The sequence below is a fragment of the Microtus ochrogaster genome, unplaced genomic scaffold, assembly GCF_000317375.1.
Source record: "Microtus ochrogaster isolate Prairie Vole_2 unplaced genomic scaffold, MicOch1.0 UNK5, whole genome shotgun sequence".
Classification (NCBI taxonomy): domain Eukaryota; kingdom Metazoa; phylum Chordata; class Mammalia; order Rodentia; family Cricetidae; genus Microtus; species Microtus ochrogaster.
Genome location: NW_004949103.1, coordinates 1,622,604 through 1,640,365, shown reverse-complemented (window position 1 = coordinate 1,640,365; position 17,762 = coordinate 1,622,604). Strand labels below are relative to the sequence as shown.

Sequence of the window (17,762 nt, the reverse complement as noted above, 5' to 3'; positions counted from 1 at the left end):
GAGACAGGGTTCCTCTGTGCAACCCTAACTGTCCTGGAACTCATGCTGTTGACTAAGCTGTCCTCGAACTCAGAGATCCTCCTGCCTCTGCCTCCCAAGTGCTGGGATTAAAGGCCACCACCACCAGGCAGGAAGGCTTTGTGTATATTTGGTATCTCCACTGTGGTTGAGTGGGCCCAGCAGTTAAATGAGGGAGAAGAAATGGGTTTTACTGTGAAATTTTGACTTTTGTTTAAAAAAAATAAAACAAAAACAAACAAACAAAAAAAACAAAAACATCCTCCCAAGTTTAGCTGTAGAGATACATGGCTGCTGATCCTGTTTCCTGGATCTGGACAGCTCCATCCTACAAAGAGAACACAGCTCCCAGGGGGCAGTGTCCTCAGTGAGGTAGGAAATGCAGTGGAGTGAAGCCATCTGGCTCTTACAGGTGCTCAGCTGACCCCTGGCTCTGTTCCAGAGTTCTGGAACTACAGTAAACTCAGTTAACCTGAAGGCGAGCGACTCCATTGGCCAGGCTCCTTCTGCCCACTCTCCTGGGGGCCTCCTGGACTTTGAATTAGTTCTTCTAATTGTGGACTTTTTTTTTTTCTGTCTCTCTAGTCTGGAAAATGCACTTTTCCTTAGTGAGGAAGAAAGATCATTCTTCAGCAAAGAGGGCCATTTCTCAGATGAGGATGCTCGGCGGCTCCTGAGCCGAACATCTGGCACAGATGTGTGTACCACATGCAGCCTGGGTAGGTACAGGGAGTGTGTGGTACCTCTGTTCTCTCTGTGAGCTGGGGAGGCATAAAGACTGTTCTGAGTCAGATTAACCTAGAGTCTTCCCAGGGCAGATTCCTGGAAGAGCAGGAACTTCTCTGAAGGGTGTGGTCCAAATGCTTTGCAGCTGGGTGGAGTCCAGTGGTCTGGTTAAGGCCACACGTGATGGTTGCACTCTGCCTTGCTAGGGCTGGGTTCACGTACCCAAGAGAGCTAGGTGCCTTAGTCCCAAGAGAGCTGGAAGCTGGTTGGATGCTTCTGGCTCTTTCTAAGCTCCCTAGGAGTTCTCTCCTCCCCTCCCTTTCCAACTGCACCACCTCTCTCGGGACATCCTCAAAGAAGCAGTGAAAGTCTACCAGGGAGCAGAGAAAGGCAAGGCAACAATGTGCCCTCAGGGCTGGGTGCGGGCAACCCAGAAGGCAGTCCTGAGGCCCTAGCTGCAGAGGAAACCGATCTCCACTGTCAACAGGCACCAGGTGACACACTTGAACCCTTAGTTTCTGAGGGTAGGACAGCCTGGGGACCCCATTGTGATCTGACCAGAACCCTTACCAGCACGTGGGGTTGGCTCCTCTGCCAGTGCCCGTCAGATTCCTTTTACCCAGCTTTAGACAGAATTGGCTCCAAGGTTGTTGAATCCCAGGGCCAGAACTACCAAAGGCTCTCTGCTAGACAAGCCTCAAAGTTTTGTCTGATGTTATAACTTCCTGGTTTTTATGTTTTCTTCAGATCTTTTCCTTATTTTGTTGCTATAGCAATCCAGCAGGCAGTTAGTGCCAACCCAAGGAGGTAGGAATGAGGTGCCAGTGACACCTGGGTGAAGAGCTATCAGCAGAGGGGAGACCCAGCCCAGTTTGTTTCGCAGCTGTCTGTGCCCCTCTTGTCATGGAGCTGACAAGGATCCCAGGCACCCTCAGTAGGATGTGTGGGGATGGGGACACCAGGGCTAGACATGTGCTCCATCGTTGCCTGGAGACATCTGAGAACATGGATTCTCTGGCCATTGTAGGCACTAGTGACTGGAGAGCTTGCATTCACCTGGCTGCATGAGGCAGGGTGCAGGGTGCAGGTGGAGGAGTGACTGCTTCTCTTTTCCCTTTCCTAGACTGGTTAGAAGAAGCTGAGGGTGAGCATCTGGAGCAACGAGGTAGGTACTGCCCTGCGGCTCAGGTTCCTCCACTCATGGCTGAGTCTACCAGGTGTGAACACAGGGCAGAGGCAGCAGTATGGGGGCACCATGGGCACTCACCACCAATGCTATGCCTCTGCAGGATGTGGGGGATGTGGGATGGGTGCCCTGGAGCTCCTCTGTTGCACCTGTGGAAACCTTGGGGACCCAGATCTCTTCCTGTAGATGCATGGCCTCATCAGGACCTCCCAAGAAGGCTGGGCATCCCTCTCACCTTGTTCCAGCCCATGCTGCTGTGGGTTCCTTTTCAAGACCAGATGCAATCACCCAGATTTTCCACTGAGGGCCCATTGGCTAGGGGTTGAAGAGAAAGTCCCCCACAACTTAACCTTGGAGGTCCCTCCCTCTTGGGGCCCATTCCGGAATGCCCTTCCCATCGCTCCTCTGCAGCCATCTTTTTTCCCTAGAGGGTCTAAACAGGGGATCTAGAATTGTGAGCCCCTCAGGGTCCTGGGATTTTCCCCAGCAATGGACCCATCTAAGCTTAAGTGGGATTCAAGCAAGAGGGCCAGGAGGAGGCTGGCACTGATGGGATGGGCCCCAGGCCTCCTGCTCTGGGCTCAACAAGCAGAGGCAGGTGAGGATGGAGCAGCTTTCTCCCAGGTAGCCAGTCCTCTGCCCAGGATAACCAATCTGATAGCCTCAGGTCTGTTATAAGGCTTTACAGAATAGTAAAGAGATAGATTTAAATAAAAATTTTAGATAGTGGTCTCAGGCTGGCCTCAGACACACTATGGAGCAAAAGAGAAACTTGAACACTTTTTCTTCCTCCTGCTTCCCAAGTGCCGGAACCGTAAGTGTGCACTACCATGCTTGACTTCAGATTGTGTGAGCATATTTTTATAAAAGATTTATTTATTTTTAATTTCTTTTTTGTGTCTAAGGTTTGTTTGCATGTGTGTATACACCAGACATGTGTTCCTGGTGCCTATGGAGGACAGAAAAGGGCATTGGACTCCCCTCTGTAACTGGAATTAAAGATGGTTATTAGACGACATGTGTGCAGGGAACCAAGCCTCTGGAGGGGCCACAGGTGCTCTTAACTACGGAGTCCTCTCTCCAGCCCGTGTTTTGAGCATATTTTAACTTTCAAACTTGAGAGCAAAGAGGCTCTTTTATTCCAGTGGAGGAGCTCCAGAGCCTTTGTTCATTCATTTCCTTCCAAATAACTCTGTGTTAAGCTTGTGTTTTCCCAGGAGAAACAAATGTCTGCTCTGGCCCACGGAGGGGTGTGACTTTGGATCTGAGCCCATCTGAGGCCAAGGTCCTGCTAGCAGATGGTGGTAGATTGTGCTCAATGGCCAATCTGTGACCCTTCCCTGGGGTCATTCCCCAAGGAGACTGTCCCTTTCTCGCTCTCTTTTATTGTTTGTTTGTTTGTTTTGATTTTTCAAGACAGGGTTTCTCGGTGTAGTTTTGGCTGTCTTGGCACTCACTCTGTAGATCAGGACAGCCTTGAACTCAAGAGACCAGCCTGTCTCTGCCTCCTGAGTGCTGGGAGCAAAGGTGTGTGCCACCACCACACCACCACCCGGTTGACTGAGTGGTACAACTGCGGCCAGTAACCACAGCATCCCTGTCCTCATTGTCATTGGTTTTGTCTACCTTCTCGTGTGTGTGTGTGTGTGTGTGTGTGTGTGTGTGTGTGTGTGTGTGTGTATTGTTGAGTATTGAACCCAGGCCACATGCATTCTGGATACACTGTTTGTCACTGAGCTATGACCCCTACAGCCTGGTTAACTTTGCCTATTTTATATGGCAGCCTTTGAGCCCATGCAGATTAGTTGTGCCAATGGCTGTCAGAGATTTCATAGCTTCTAGAGTCTGAGGGATCTGCAGAATCACACACCTGTGACTGGACTCTTGCTGTGGGCCAGGTGTTTAGGTAGCTTTCCATTCTTTCTAAAGAGAAACCGTCTACAATTCACCCCTGTGCTCTGACGAGCAGGGCCTCTGAAAACTCTGCTGTCCAAGAGCAGGTCGAAGAGAGGGGGCTGCTGGGTAGGAAAGCTGACAAGAGCCATCAGGACTGGCCCTGATTCAGCCTCCAGTGCTCTGGAATCCGGGTGGGACAGTGTCATCCAGAATCTGCAGCTAGGGGAATAGTGGGTGGAGCAGAGATGGAGGATATCACACAGGTCAAGTTAGGACTCGGGCTTAAAACTAATCCAACTGCACTTCTGTGACTTCTAGAAATGACTCTGCCTTGCCTGAACCCAGAGCCACATGAGACACTGCACATGGTAAAGGACATTCTAGAACAGTGCAAGGCTTGCCCCGACCACCCTGAAGACCCAATAGCCCAGAGCCTGGGAGCAGTGTCCAGCAGAGTGAGTTCAGCTGACAGTGAGGAGCCCCCCTTCTGCCTGGATCCTGAAGATGACTGGACAGATCCTGAGCCTCTGGACTCACTGCTGCAGGTCCTGAACGCCCCTGGTTACGAAGCCCACTTCCGGGGCCTGTATGACATCTCACTTCCCTGGCTGAGCACTGTCCTCTGTGGCTTTGACGATGAAGAGGAGTTGACTGGACGCTTGGCACAGGCCCGAGGAGTTGCCAAGAAAGTCAATTTGGGCATGGCCTTGGCCAGACTCTGCCTCCTGCTGGGGCGACTGTGTGCCCGGAAACTGAAGCTATCCCAGGCTCGGGTGTACTTTGAAGAAGCCCTGGGAGCTCTAGAGGGCAGTTTTGGGGACCTCTTCCTGGTGGCAGCAGTGTATACCAGCCTGGCTACTGTGTACCTAAAGCAGAAGAACGGGGAGAAGTGTTTACAGGTGGCACCCAAAGCCGCAGCCCTTCTCCTCGGGACACCGGGCCACGCGTGTAACACAGACGCCGAGCTCCTAAAGTACACACTGCGCAGGGCCATCTGTGGCCTCAGCCAGCAGGCCGAAGCCCGAGCCTGCTTCCTGCTGGCCAGGCACTACACCCACCTCAAGCAGCCTGAGGAGGCACTGCCCTACCTGGAGAGACTGCTTCGCCTCAACAGGGATGTGGGGACCCCACAGGCCTCATGGCCTGAGGACTGTTACCTGCTTCTGGCAGACATCTATGGCCGGAAGTGCCTGCCCCACCTGGCACTGAGCTGCATCAGGGTGTCCTCACTGTGGACTAGGTGCTCATTGGCTGGCTCCTTGAGGAGCGTGGACCTGGTACTCCAGAATGCTCCTGGGCCAAACAGCCAAAGGAGGGCAAGCCACCACCTCCCCTCCCAGATTGCTTACTACCTCAGGCAGGCATTGGCCTCTCTCACTCCGGGCATAGGACAGGCGCTGTGTGGACCTCTATATGCCAGTCTAGCTCAGCTGTACAGCCACCATCAGCAGCACAGCCAGGCCATTGCCTTCATGTCTCAGGCTGCAGAAGCTGACACGGCAGCTGGGATCCACGCTGTCGTGGACCGCTTGGTGGCACTTGCCTGGTTGCACATGCTTTGTGGGAAAAGCGTAATAGCCATGGACATCCTGAAATCCATTTCAGACGCAGCCGTGGCCAACAAGGCCCAGGAGTGTGTGATGACCAACATGGTAGCCATGGCTCTGAAGAGGACGGGCAGGACCCGACAGGCTGCTGAAGGCTACTTCCGAGCTCTGCACATGGCCTACCGCCAGGGCCACCTGCAGAGCCAGGCAGTAGTCCTGGCTAACTTTGGGGCCTTGTGCCTGCAAGCTGGTGCCCGCAGCTTGGCACAACACTACCTGCGGGAGGCTGTGGGGCTCTTCTCCCGGCTGCCCAGTGGTGTGTGTGGCCGGGACTTCACCCAGGTTCTCCTGTGGTTGGGCCAACTATGCACCCGCCGGGCCCTCTCTCAGCAGGCCAAGTGCTACTATGAGTGGGCCTTTCTGGTGGCTGTGGAAATGGACCATCTGGAGAGTAAGTACCACCCTTGTCCCCTCTTCACACCTCCTGGGGTCTGCGTGTCGTTCCTTATTCAGAGTACCCTGGGGTGGGAGGCAGAGGACAGAGGCTATTTGTCCTCCAGGTAGTAGAAACCTGGAGCTGTTCGCCACCATCTTTGATGCAGCCTCTTCCTGTGCTGGGCTAGGTATAATGACATAGGGAGTGAGCCGAAAGTACCTTGCTCTAAGGACTCCACACCCTTGCCCCAGCAGTGGAATAGAGGTTACCTTAGACAGAACACTGAGCTAACACAAGCCTGGGGTTCTGTGAACCAGACCTCCAGGTACGTTGTCTGCAGCCCTGAACACCTCCCATGGCCTCTTCCTAGAAGTCATCAGAACCTTACAACAGATCAAATTCACCCACAGGGACCTTGTACAGGTGTGATCCCAGCCCCATCACAAGTGAGACCATGTTGTTCTTGCTGGGGTCTGGAGCTGAACAGAAAACCGATGGCCGGGTAAGAACAGCCATAGAGAGGGTGATCCATTTGCTCTCAGGCAGCTCTACTCCAGCCTGTGGCTGGGTGATGTTTCTTTGGTCTGAGACCAGAGGACTGAGGAAAGGTTAGCCAAGCAGGAAGTACTGGGTAAGGCACAGGGTGACTGAATCCATGCACTTTGCAGTATTGAATGGGAAGCCTTGGCTGGGGTGCTAAGCATGAACCACGAACCCCAGCCCGTGGTTTGCCCCTTTACTAAGAGGACTGGAGAGCCATCAAGTGCAACTGAGCACTCGCTGTGACTGTGGGGAAGACAGAATAAGTGAATCTGCCTGGAGTCTGTTCTCCAGCAGAGACCTAACCCACACTTGAGGTCTTATGGACACAGTCGTGTGGAGGGAGCCAAGGAGGGAAGCAGGGTCCAATAGGTAAGGAATTGACAGGACAGATTCTGGTATGAAAGGGACCCAGGGAAGTCTCAGGTTACATCCTCCCTCTGTGGGCCAGACTTCCACAGCCTCAGCAACACGCCCACAGAGCCACCAGCCCATCCTGCCAGGCCTCCCCAGATACCCCTCAAACTCGGACAGTGGCAGCAGAGGGCCTAGCAGTGTGTGTCCCTCCTCCCCTGGGAGGCTGAGGGATAACGCCGGGGCCACAGGCCAGGTCATCGTTGAGCCAGTGTTGGTGCAGTGCGTCTTTCTGGAAAGTGTTCTGGTATGTTGATGGGCAGTGGTTCACAGCAGTCTGTCCTTTCCACAAAACTGTCAGCAGCGTGCACCCTCTTTTCTGGTTTTAGAAATTTGCAGCCTCTTTTTCTTGGTCAGGCTGGTGAAAGGTTTATGATTCTGTCGAGGTTTTCAAAGCATCAGACTTTGGCTTTGCGAGTTTCCTCCACCGCTGGCCTGCTCTCACCAGCATCACATCTGCTACATATTAGCTCAGTAAGGTGGGAGTTGAGGTTTGAGGGTTTTTCTCCTCCCTCCCCCTCTTCCCTTCTCTCCTCCCTGTACCCCTTCTTTCCTTTCCCTTCCTCCCTTCTTACCTTCACCTTCTCCCCACTTCTCCCCCTCCTTCCCACCTCCATCAAAAGCATTCACAGCTATAAGTTTCCCCCTCAGCTCTGCTTTTCAACATCCTTTAACTTTCTATTTTATTATTACTATTATTATTATTATTATTATTATTATTATTATATTGTATGGGTGTTTTGTTTCATATATATCTGTGTAGCTCATGTGTGCCTGGTACCCCAAAGGGTATCAGGTGCCCTGGCACTAGAGTTACAAGTGGTTGTGAGGCACCATATGGATACTAGGAATCAGCCCAGGACTTCTGCAAGAGAAACCAATGCTCTTGACCGTTGAGCCAAGTCTCCACCCCAATCATCCCTTAAACTTCTACACTTTTGTTTCCCTGTGTCTCTTCCTTTAACCTCTGGCTATTCAGGCATGGGCAGGTTACTTTCATACATCTGTGAGCGCACCAAATTTTCTGATGTTATTGCTTTGTTTGTCTGTCTATTCAGCAGGACTGGGAACCATCCTAGGGCCCCATGCATGCTAGACCAATGCTCTGTAACCTTTCTGTATTCCCAGCCTTCTTTTGCCTTTTACAAAAGATGAGGTCTCACTAAGTCGCCCAGCCTGGCCCTGAACTTCTTCTGTAGTTCTGCTTTGTTGCTGTGCAGCTGAAGAACACCTTCCTTATGACTTCCATCCTTTTGCATTTACTGAAGCTTGGCCAGTGTGTGTCATTAGAGACTGCTTCATGAGTCCTTACGAAGCCCTTGAGGTCAGGCTGGCTTATGGCTTAGGCCTTCTGCCTCAGTGTTGATTTCCGGGTTGTCTTCACAGTTGGGGATGCCACACGGCTCCCAGCCCCTCCCTGGCTTTGGGATAGCCCAATGAGCCATGGCTTGGAACCTGGCCTCCTGAATGAAGCACAGGCTTGTGGGTGCCTGGGCTAGGCTAAATCCATTATTCTTGTGGCAGGCTCCAGGCAGGATGCTGGCTGTGGACTATCCATGTGTCCAGTTGTATTGAGCTGCTATTTCCCTGGTCGCTAGGCTAGGGTGGAGGTCGGGAGAGTGTGGTGGACCAGGGCAAGCACCTGGACAGGCAGGCCCCTTCCCTGGATTGGCTGGAATGGCCAGCACTATCTGCAAGCTTCCCTGGTATGTCAACTAATGGCAACATCGTGGCATGCTATTCTACAGACTACATAGCCTGGCTCTGGGCTCAGTATTTTTGAGGACCTGACTCATGAAGTAAAGCAGAGGCAGTCATACACTGGGACCTTTAACCCTTCCATACACAGGCCCTGGGGTGCCTCCAAGGGGACGGAGGTAGGAGAGTGACAATCTGTCTCTGTCCCCGCCCAGGTCAGTTACAGGCTGTGCAAAAGCTGTGCCACTTCTACAGCAAGGTCATGCCCAACGAGGTGCGATGTGTCATCTACCATGAGTTCCAGCTGGCACTGGCGCGCAGGACGGCTGACAAGGTGCTGGAGGGTCAGCTCCTGGAGGCCATCAGCCAGCTCTACCTGTCTCTGGGCACCGAGCGGTAAGAGCGCCAGCGTTGGGACACAGAAGGACTGGGGGAGCTCCCCTGCCAGGAACCAGCAACGTCCCAACCACTCAGGGCCGGTATCATTCCACTCATGACATCTGAGGCCCAGCATAGGCTTCTCTGGTGAGGGACTAGCCTTCCTACCCGCCTGTCCCCACTTTCTCAGTTACACAAGGGTCCCTGCTACAGGCATTTCGAAGCCAGCCATGCTATGGTTGCTGCTGTGAGCTCACCTCCACTCGCTCCTGGTCTTTAGTTGTCATTCTGGGGCCAGGGCAGCTGGGTGTCATTCGCCTGTCAGACATATGGTGGTGGCCACATGTTCTTCAGGCTTCTCACCATAGAGGGCAGAGCCAACTTCCCTGGAGCCGGATCTCGGGGTCATGTTTAAGGTGTGACCAACATTGAAGTTCTGGGTAGCCTGAAAGCTGGCAAAATCCTCAACAGACACCTCCTCTAAGGCAGGGATACTGAAGGAGGGAAGAGCCTGAGATGCTCCTGTCCCAACATAGAACTCACAGCAGGAGCAGTGGGCTAGCGGCCTAGAGCAACCCTTCTGGAGTATGACCCTGGACTGCTGTCCATCTCCCTGGGAACTTGTTGGAGGTGCTGAGCCCAGGCCAGGCCTCAGGTCAGAAACTCAGAGCAGGGACAGTGACTGCTGAGAGCCATCCTCTGTGCCACTGCCGTTTGTACAGTTTGAGAAACCCAGCCTAAGATGTGAATTCTGCCCTATGCCAATGTCTCCCTAGTATCCAGAAAAGACAGAGGCTGTGTCTTAGTTAGGGTTTGTTTATTTTTATTTTATGTGCATTGGCGTTTTGCCATGGGTGCCAGGTCTCTTGGAACTGGAGTTACAGTTGTGAGCTGCCATGTGGGTGCTGGGAATTGAACCCCGGGCCCTCTGGAAGAGGAGTTCGTGCTCTTAACTTCTGAGTCATCTCTCCGGCCCCTAAAACACCATGACTACAAGCAACTTGAAGGGGAGAGGGTTTATTTCCATTTATACTTCCATATCATAGCCCCTCACTGAGAAGTCAGGGCAAGAACTCACAACAGGGCAGGAAGCTGGAGGCAGGAGCTGATGCAGAGGCCATGGAAGGTGCTGCTTACCTGCCTTCTCCTAGAGCCAGAACCACCAGTCCAGGGATGGCACCCCACCCGCCATGGTCTGGGCCCTCACACATCAGTCATCAATCAAGAAAGCATGTTGCTGGCTTGCTCACAGGCTAGCCTGGTGGGGACATACTTTCAAGTGAGATTCCTGTTTCCTAATGACTCTAGCTTCTGTCAAGTTGCTATACAATTAGCCATTACAGACTGGATTCAGCCTGTGTATAGGGTTACTTACACAATGCTGCCTGTCTTCCCTCTGAAGAATTTCCCTTGTCTTTCCATGCTATGTTGGGGTGCCTGGGGCAGGACAGGATGCTGCCCACAGAGGATCCCCTCAGGTCCTGACCTTCCAGACCATTCTGGAGGCAGATTCTATTCTGACGCCTGTGTCTGACCCCAGGGCCTACAAGTCTGCTCTGGATTACACCAAACGGAGCCTGGGGATTTTCATTGACCTACAGCAGAAGGAGAAGGAGGCGCGTGCCTGGCTGCAGGCCGGCAAGATCTACTATATCCTGCGCCAGAATGAGCTGGTGGACTTGTACATCCAGGTGCGCTCAGGGCCATCAGGGTGCACTGGCTTGCTCGTCACCACCCACCCCACCTAACTACCACTCATCTACCCCCAACCACCTGTCTACCCACCTAACTACCCATCTCACCCACCATCTACCCACCTAACTACCCACCCATGGATACCCATCTACCCAACTAACTACTTCTTACCTCACCCATCATCTACCCACCTAACTACCCATCTCACCCATCATCTACCCGCCTAACTACCCACTCACCTACCCATTTACCTGTCCACCAACCCACCCATCCACCTGTCTGCTCATCCACCTACCCATCCACAATCAATCATATATCCACCCATCTACCCTCTCAACCTACCCATTTACTCACTCACCCATTCATCCATCTCCCTGTCCCTCACTCCTTGCCCACCCGTCCACCTGTCTGCCCATCTGTTCACTCATCTGTCCATCTACTGTCCATCTGCTCATCCATCACTGTTGAGTACCTACGGGATCCCAGGGCCCACTCTGGCTCCCTCAGTCTCCTTCAATGCCCAGACTATCTGACAACCATCTGAGCTCCCTGGGCAGAGGGCGGGCTCCTCACAGTACTTATCTTTTGTCAGTACATAGCAAGTGCTCAGTGTGTATAAGGATGCTGTGTCCACGCTGCACAGAAGGACTTGCTTCAGTAGCTCATGGTCCATTTACTTCAAAACATGTTTATCATAGAAGCTGCGATGCTTCCCAAACACAGTGTGATCTGTACAGATAAGGAGCACAGGAGCAGCACTGTGTACTGAGGATCCTAGGATCAAGGAAGAAGCCCAGGACTCAGAGAGTCCCTGGGCTGTGGCAGGTAGCTGCATGGGGAGGGCCAGCTGAGCCTGATGGCAAACAGCTTTGAGTCAGGGTGGTGAGCTAGTGCCACCTGCTGGAAGAGAATACTAAGGTCCAACCTAGAAGCTATAGAGTGAGTAGATTTAGTCTCATCACTGAGCAGGTGTTTGTTGGGCATCTTCAATGCACCAGGCATTGCAGGAATCCCTGGACACAGCAGGGAAGCCGCAGCCTCAGGCCCTGTCTTGTGGCACTGATGGGCGAGAAGGTGGGCATGGATGGGTTAGGAAGAAGCAGGATGTGGTGGCAGCCACAGGCAATGTAGGGGCAGGGAGCTGTGATTCCAACATGGTGGGCAGGCCAGAGTCCAAGGTCTCAGTTGTTCCATGCTCACCTGGGCAGCCCACACCTGCTGGACTCTTGGGCTACAGCTGAACTGACACTTCCTGGCTCTCGGGTCCTGAAGGTGGCTCTTCTCAGAGCCACAAACGCACAGAGACTGAAAGACTGGCTCCTCCAAGTGTGAAGCCGCCCATCTTGGAGGCACGAGCACCCCAGGTGGTACTACCTCCAGAGAACTTCTGGTTCTTACAGGTGGCACAGAACGCAGCCCTGTGTACTGGGGACCCCAAGCTGGGGCTGGAGCTGTTTGAGGCGGCCGGGGACATCTTCTTCAATGGCTCCTGGGAGCGGGAAAAAGCTGTATCTTTCTACCGGGTGAGTGGCCACCATACGCTTCCCACCTGGAGATAGAGAGTGGTGGTGTAGCTAGCTTTCCTAGAGTGATCTTTGAGTCCTCTGTAAAGCACAGTATATGCCTCGTGCTAATATCTGAAGCAGGCCTGGTTGGGTAATCCTGTCACCTTACAGATGCAGAAGCTGGGCTTCGAGAGGCCTAGCCATGTGTAAAAGGCCACATAGGGTGCCAGAGAAGACATGGCTTCTCCTCTGTCCTCATGGCTCACAGTGTACAACTGACTCTGAGCTCACATGTCATGAATTTTAGTAAAGTACTTGATTGTCCCGCTTAAGCCCTGTCTCCTGGGCAGAGAGGCGCAGGCTGTGCTGAGGCTGAAGGTGTAGTTAGTTGACTAGTGACATCCCAGCCTGAGGTCTCAGGGCAGAACCATCCTCGGTCCCATGAAAAGACCACACAGTGGAGGATGGTGGCAGTTCCTTGCACACATGTGGGCCCAGGAGGTATTGCGTGGTGGGCACTGCAGAAGCCTAATCTCAATATGTGGACAGGACCGGGCGCTGCCCCTGGCTGTGACCGTAGGGGACCAAGAGGCAGAGCTGCGCCTGTGCAACAAGCTGGTGGCCCTTCTGTCTGCACTGGAGGCACCCCAGGAGGGCCTGGAGTTCGCCCATGAGGCCCTAGGACTCAGCATCACCCTAGGTGAGTCCCCAGGCTCGTGTCCTGCTCTGTGCTCCATCCCACTAAGTCTCCAGTCCCAGGACCGCGAGCAGAGCAGACATTTCTCGGCATCTCTCATCTCCTGCACAGGCTGGCTGAGGCCCACAGCAGCTCTGCCAAGCTGGCAGAACCTAGCCCTAGCCGAGCACAGAGCAGGCAGGGACGTAAGGGCAAGAGAGCTCTGAGGCGTTCTCTGCTGCTTTCTCTTGCTGCACCAAATGCTGGCCAGCTGCCTTCCACACAGGTGGACTTGTATATGCTGTCCTCTCCCATGTCCCTTCCCCCCTCTCCTGTCCTCACCTGTCTGCAACCTGTTGCTTAGTGCTAGGCTTCCTTCTCCCCAACACTGAGCCACTGACTGGGTGCCTGTGCTCCTCCCGGGAGGGAGCCCCGAGTGGGGCCTCAGTCCTGCAGGAGGAATGCAGCTGAACTCAGAGCACCGCGTATGGGCTCCATGGACTGGCACTCAAGCCCACCCACGCAGGTTCCCTGTCTGCAAGGCTAAGCCTGGGGCTCTAAGCATGGCTCCCTAAAGTGCCAGATTGTGCTGAGCATTATAAGGCAGCAGCCACAGCCAGTTGTCACTGAGCCCTGTGATCACGGACGGGCCTAACTGAAGGCACCCCCCCCTCCCCAGGCAGCTCCATGTAGACACAAAAAGGGGCATGTGAGCCTGAAGCTTTGCCAGATATGGAAACAGAAAGGGAATTACTGTCATTATCTCACTTTACAGCTGACAAAATGAGTCTGGGGACAGGGAAGACGTGGCTAGTGCAGCCTGGTTCAAGGCTGTGAGTGTACACAGCTGCCATGATGTGCTGTTTCATTTACACGCATGCTCCCCCCACCCCCGACTGGCTCATGCCATGCCTGCCCCACTGGGCAGTGTCCTCACCCCTGCCCCTCCACCTGCATCCCCAGGTGACCGCCTGAATGAGCGCGTGGCCTACCACCGGCTGGCCACCCTGCACCACCGGCTGGGCCACGGAGAGCTGGCTGAGCACTTCTTCCTCAAGGCTCTGTCACTCTGCAACTCACCCCTGGAATTCGACGAGGAGACCCTGTACTATGTGAAGGTGTACCTGGTGCTGGGTGACATCATCTTCTATGACCTGAAGGTGGGCAAGAAGGGGCTCCGCCTGGGGTCGAGTCCTTGCTCTCCTGAGGGTGAGGTCTGCACTTGCAGTCATTGCCGCCCCTCAATGGCCTCACGTCCTCAGGGAGCAAGCCCCGGCTGTGAGAAACCAGCAAGGTCAGCACACAGGGCTAGTTTCTTGTGCTGGTCAGGCTTGGCCCTCTCAGGTAACAAGTAAAGGACACAGCAGTGGAAAAGGAGTTAGGGAGCTTCCTGAATGTGGTGACCCCCAAAAAGAACATAAAGGGACAAGGACATTTATGAGCATTGGCCCCTGAGACTCACATTGCAGAATCGAACCCACATCCTGATGCTTCTTCCAGGAAGCCTAGCTGGAGCACCAGCCTTTCCCCACAAGTCCTTATTGAATTCTGTGGCATTTTCAGTCCTGGTCACCTGCCTCACAATGAAGGAAATTGAGATTCCAGAAGGGGTATACCGATCACAGGCTCCCTTTCTGAGTCTTTGCTAGTCACAGCTCCCAGGTACATGTGTGAATCTGAGCTGCCACACACATGTGCAGACACATATGCTTCAACTCTTCTTCCTGCTTAGCTGGGTACCCTTTCCTCCAGTTTCTCTTCCCCCTGAGATGCAGTACCCCCATGCTTCCTCCTATCCCAGTGATAGCCAGGGAGGAGTGGGCCATTTACGGAGCCCAGGGTGAGGAGTGCCCACCACCGTACACGACCCACTCTGCTCTGTTCTCGGGTACTGGCTCTGTGGGGCTGGTACAAGTAGACCTTGGACTTTGTTGCCAGCCAAGAAAACTGTCGCAAATGTTGAACAAGGGGAGGCAGACTGGGTGGGGTCTCAGGAAGCCCCTCAGTTCACTCTTTTAGAGACCTGCGAAAGAAGCTAGGGTGGAGATTCCTGTGGGGTGAGTCCAGAGGGAGCTTGCATCCTACTGGGATGTTGAGTTCGAGGCAAAGATGCTCTTGACCTGGGAGAGGGATGTATCACACCTCACCTTAGTTCCCAGGGACACGGGCCAGGAAGACCCCAGAGTCAGGGAGGCTCTGAAGTCCCAGGGGATCCACCTCCTCCAAAGAAGGTATCATACAGCCCTCTGGAATGACTAGGGGCAAGGCACAGTAATATCCAGGCAGCCAGGAGGCTCAGGAGAGAAGCAGAAACCAAGATAAGAAAGTCCTGAGGTTCTGGAGCCTGGAGGAAGGAGGGAGCTTCAGAAAAGGGACACAGATGTGTACACAAGGTGGACCTGAGGGGCAGCCATAAAGCTGTTCCTGGTCTCCTGGATTGCTGGGGTAGGATAGACCTGCTGCTGCTCTGAGCTAGCCCCCAAGCTGGTGTGCCCTTTGCTGGGACAGTTTTTAAAAAACGATGTTCAAAGACAAGGACCAGGAAACTCTAGCCCTGTTGGGGAAAGAGGCTTAAGTTGTGACTGGGATGGGAAAAGATGGGATGCCCTCACAGCACCCTGATATGGCCTATGGGTCAACCATTTTGGGTGGGTGTACCCTGGTATAGTGTAGCCCTTGGGGGTTGCTCCAGGTACCCTCCCCACTCACCGCCCCCCATCCCATGGCAGTGAGTCAGCTAAATCCCAGTCAAACACATCTACCTGCAGGATCCCTTTGATGCAGCTGGGTACTACCAGCTGGCACTGGCAGCGGCTGTGGACCTGGGCCACAAGAAAGCTCAGCTGAAGATTTACACACGCTTGGCCACCATCTACCACCACTTCCTCATGGACCGGGAGATGTCCCTCTTCTTCTACCAAAAAGCAAGGACCTTTGCCTCAGAACTGAACCTCCGCAGGACCAACCTGGTGCCCCAGCGCTTCTGTGGCCTGGCATCCTGGCTGGCCCCTGGCTACTCATCCTGACAACCTGAGAAAGACTTGTACAAGAGGACTTTGTTTTTCGGGTGTGGGTGACTTATTTGGGGGGTGAGGGTGCTGAAGAAAGGACCAAATAGTAGTAAATATCTTTCAGCAACTGCAGTATCTTCAAGGTGTGTGGTATGTGTCCCAGTGGGTGTGTAGGCTCTACCCCCCTCCCAGCTCCCTGACCCATTTTTCTGGACCCACTCTGCGGCCTGTGCCCACCTTGTCTCCAGTGAGGACTGAGCCCAGCAGGTGTTTTCAAGGCCTTCTGCTGGCTCTCTTGTGGTGTGGCCTTTGCTAGTCACTTACCTCAATCTCTGTTCCCTTGTCTATAAAAAGGTAAGGTCATGATTGTCCCTTGGCAGGGCCTAAGGTGGCCTTGTCTCCCTCTCTGCTTGCTCATGGATCTGACACAAGCTTGTGTCTTTCACCTCCCAAGTTAAGGTCATGATGGCCCCTTTTGACAGTGGGAGATATGGGGAACCCAGAATATCCATGTCACAGCAGGTAGGAACTGAACCTCAGAGCCAAGTACAGTGACCACTCTGCCTGCCTACAGGGACGTGGACCCTTCGACCTCCAGAGCAGCTTGTGGACATCACCACCTCTGGTGATGTCAGGAGAGCCATCGGCCATAGGAGGAAGATTCTCCCTGCTCAGTGTCCCTTGGTACAGGCTTGTCTGGCCTGCAGAGTGCTGCCATTTGCTGCCTGAGAATAACCTCATGGCCACCCTTCCTGCCATTGCCTGCTCCCCTCTGGCCTCTGCTGTCACCTAGTCCCTGAGACCTGGTGTCCCTCGAGTCTCTAGCCCAGGCAAGGTGCTTCAGACAGTTTCTTTACTAAGCATGGACACCAGGGCGTGGCAAGGTTGGAAGTGGTCGGAAATGCTCCAAGCCCATGGCTTCCGGTGGTGTTGACAGTGTCACTGTCCTGCAGGCCCCCTGTATCCCACAACACTATACTCTCCCTCAAATTTCTCTTTAAGACGAACACTGCAGGCAGGAACTGGGGTGTCCACTCTAAACAACTTTGCCGAAAATCAAGGAGAATTATCCACTTTTCAAAGGCTGAAACAGATGATCCTCCCTGTCTCCCCACCAGGGAGCAGCAGAGAACCTTCCAGAATCAGTTCCTCCCTCACCCAAGCCCCTTTACCAGTTGTGGACAGGATAGTCCCATTTCTGAGTGAGCTGGGCCACAGGAGGAGAGGAGGTAACCTTCCTGAAGATGAAAGGTAATAGTGACCCACTCTGGGCTCAGCCAGAGTCGTGGTAAATAAGACCACTTGGCTGAGGTCAGACCCTGCCTGCTGTTCAGCAAGGAGTCGTCCACAGCCTGGGGATCCTTAGGTTGCCAGCTGTCTCTCTTTGAGCCCAGATTGGTCAGCCCTGAAACAAAGTGGCTGCCTTGGGGCTGAGGTGAAACTTGGGTAGTAGCGTGCTCAGGAGATTTAGGGTGTTCCCTGAGCTGGCCCTCCACAGGGCTGTTTCCTATTATGATGCTCATGATCCCAGGATACCCCAACAGCCATACCATGCTATACCAAGGCTGAGTGACACTGGCCACTGTCCTAACCTCTCAGACCCTCTGTCTCATCATCTGCAAACAAAGAAGCCCAGCTTTGAGTTTCTGTGCATGATAAGGGGAGACAACACGGGCCCAGAGCAGCCTGCAGAATCTGCCGAGGCAGGAGTGGAGGATGGATGTGGGGCTCTCAGGCTCCACCTAAGCCTGATGCACCCCTTAGAGCTCTTCCATCAGCATGGGTCTAGGATATCCTGTGGCCTGAGGAAGGCTGCAGCAGCCAGCAGGCCCATTGCCCATGGTTCAGACTTAGATGGAGCCTAGTGTCTGCTAAGTCTATCCAGACACCTTCCTTCACACACGGCCTGACTTTGAGGCCATGGGGCTGTGTCCACTCTCTTGGGAGCACAGCCACTCTCTGCACCAGCTTTGTTCAAGGTAGAAAGATGCAGGCATTGAGGAAACCGAGAAGACATGAGGGCAGGATCACCAGGA

At 53.7% G+C, this 17,762-nt stretch overlaps 1 protein-coding gene across 1 annotated transcript in view; it reads left to right on the top strand.

Annotated features, from left to right (window-relative positions):
• Sh3tc1 (SH3 domain and tetratricopeptide repeats 1) overlaps positions 1–15,844 on the top strand; it is a 33,308-nt gene extending 17,464 nt beyond the window's left edge. Inside the window, exons 10-18 of the mRNA XM_005365927.3 lie at positions 604–737; positions 1,868–1,909; positions 4,145–5,824; positions 8,677–8,857; positions 10,380–10,530; positions 11,935–12,057; positions 12,589–12,739; positions 13,679–13,875; positions 15,484–15,844. Coding sequence (XP_005365984.1) covers positions 604–737; positions 1,868–1,909; positions 4,145–5,824; positions 8,677–8,857; positions 10,380–10,530; positions 11,935–12,057; positions 12,589–12,739; positions 13,679–13,875; positions 15,484–15,741 — 2,917 coding nt within the window. The 3' untranslated portion in view covers positions 15,742–15,844. The remainder of the gene's footprint in view (positions 1–603; positions 738–1,867; positions 1,910–4,144; positions 5,825–8,676; positions 8,858–10,379; positions 10,531–11,934; positions 12,058–12,588; positions 12,740–13,678; positions 13,876–15,483) is intronic.
• Positions 15,845–17,762: the final 1,918 nt, after the last annotated feature.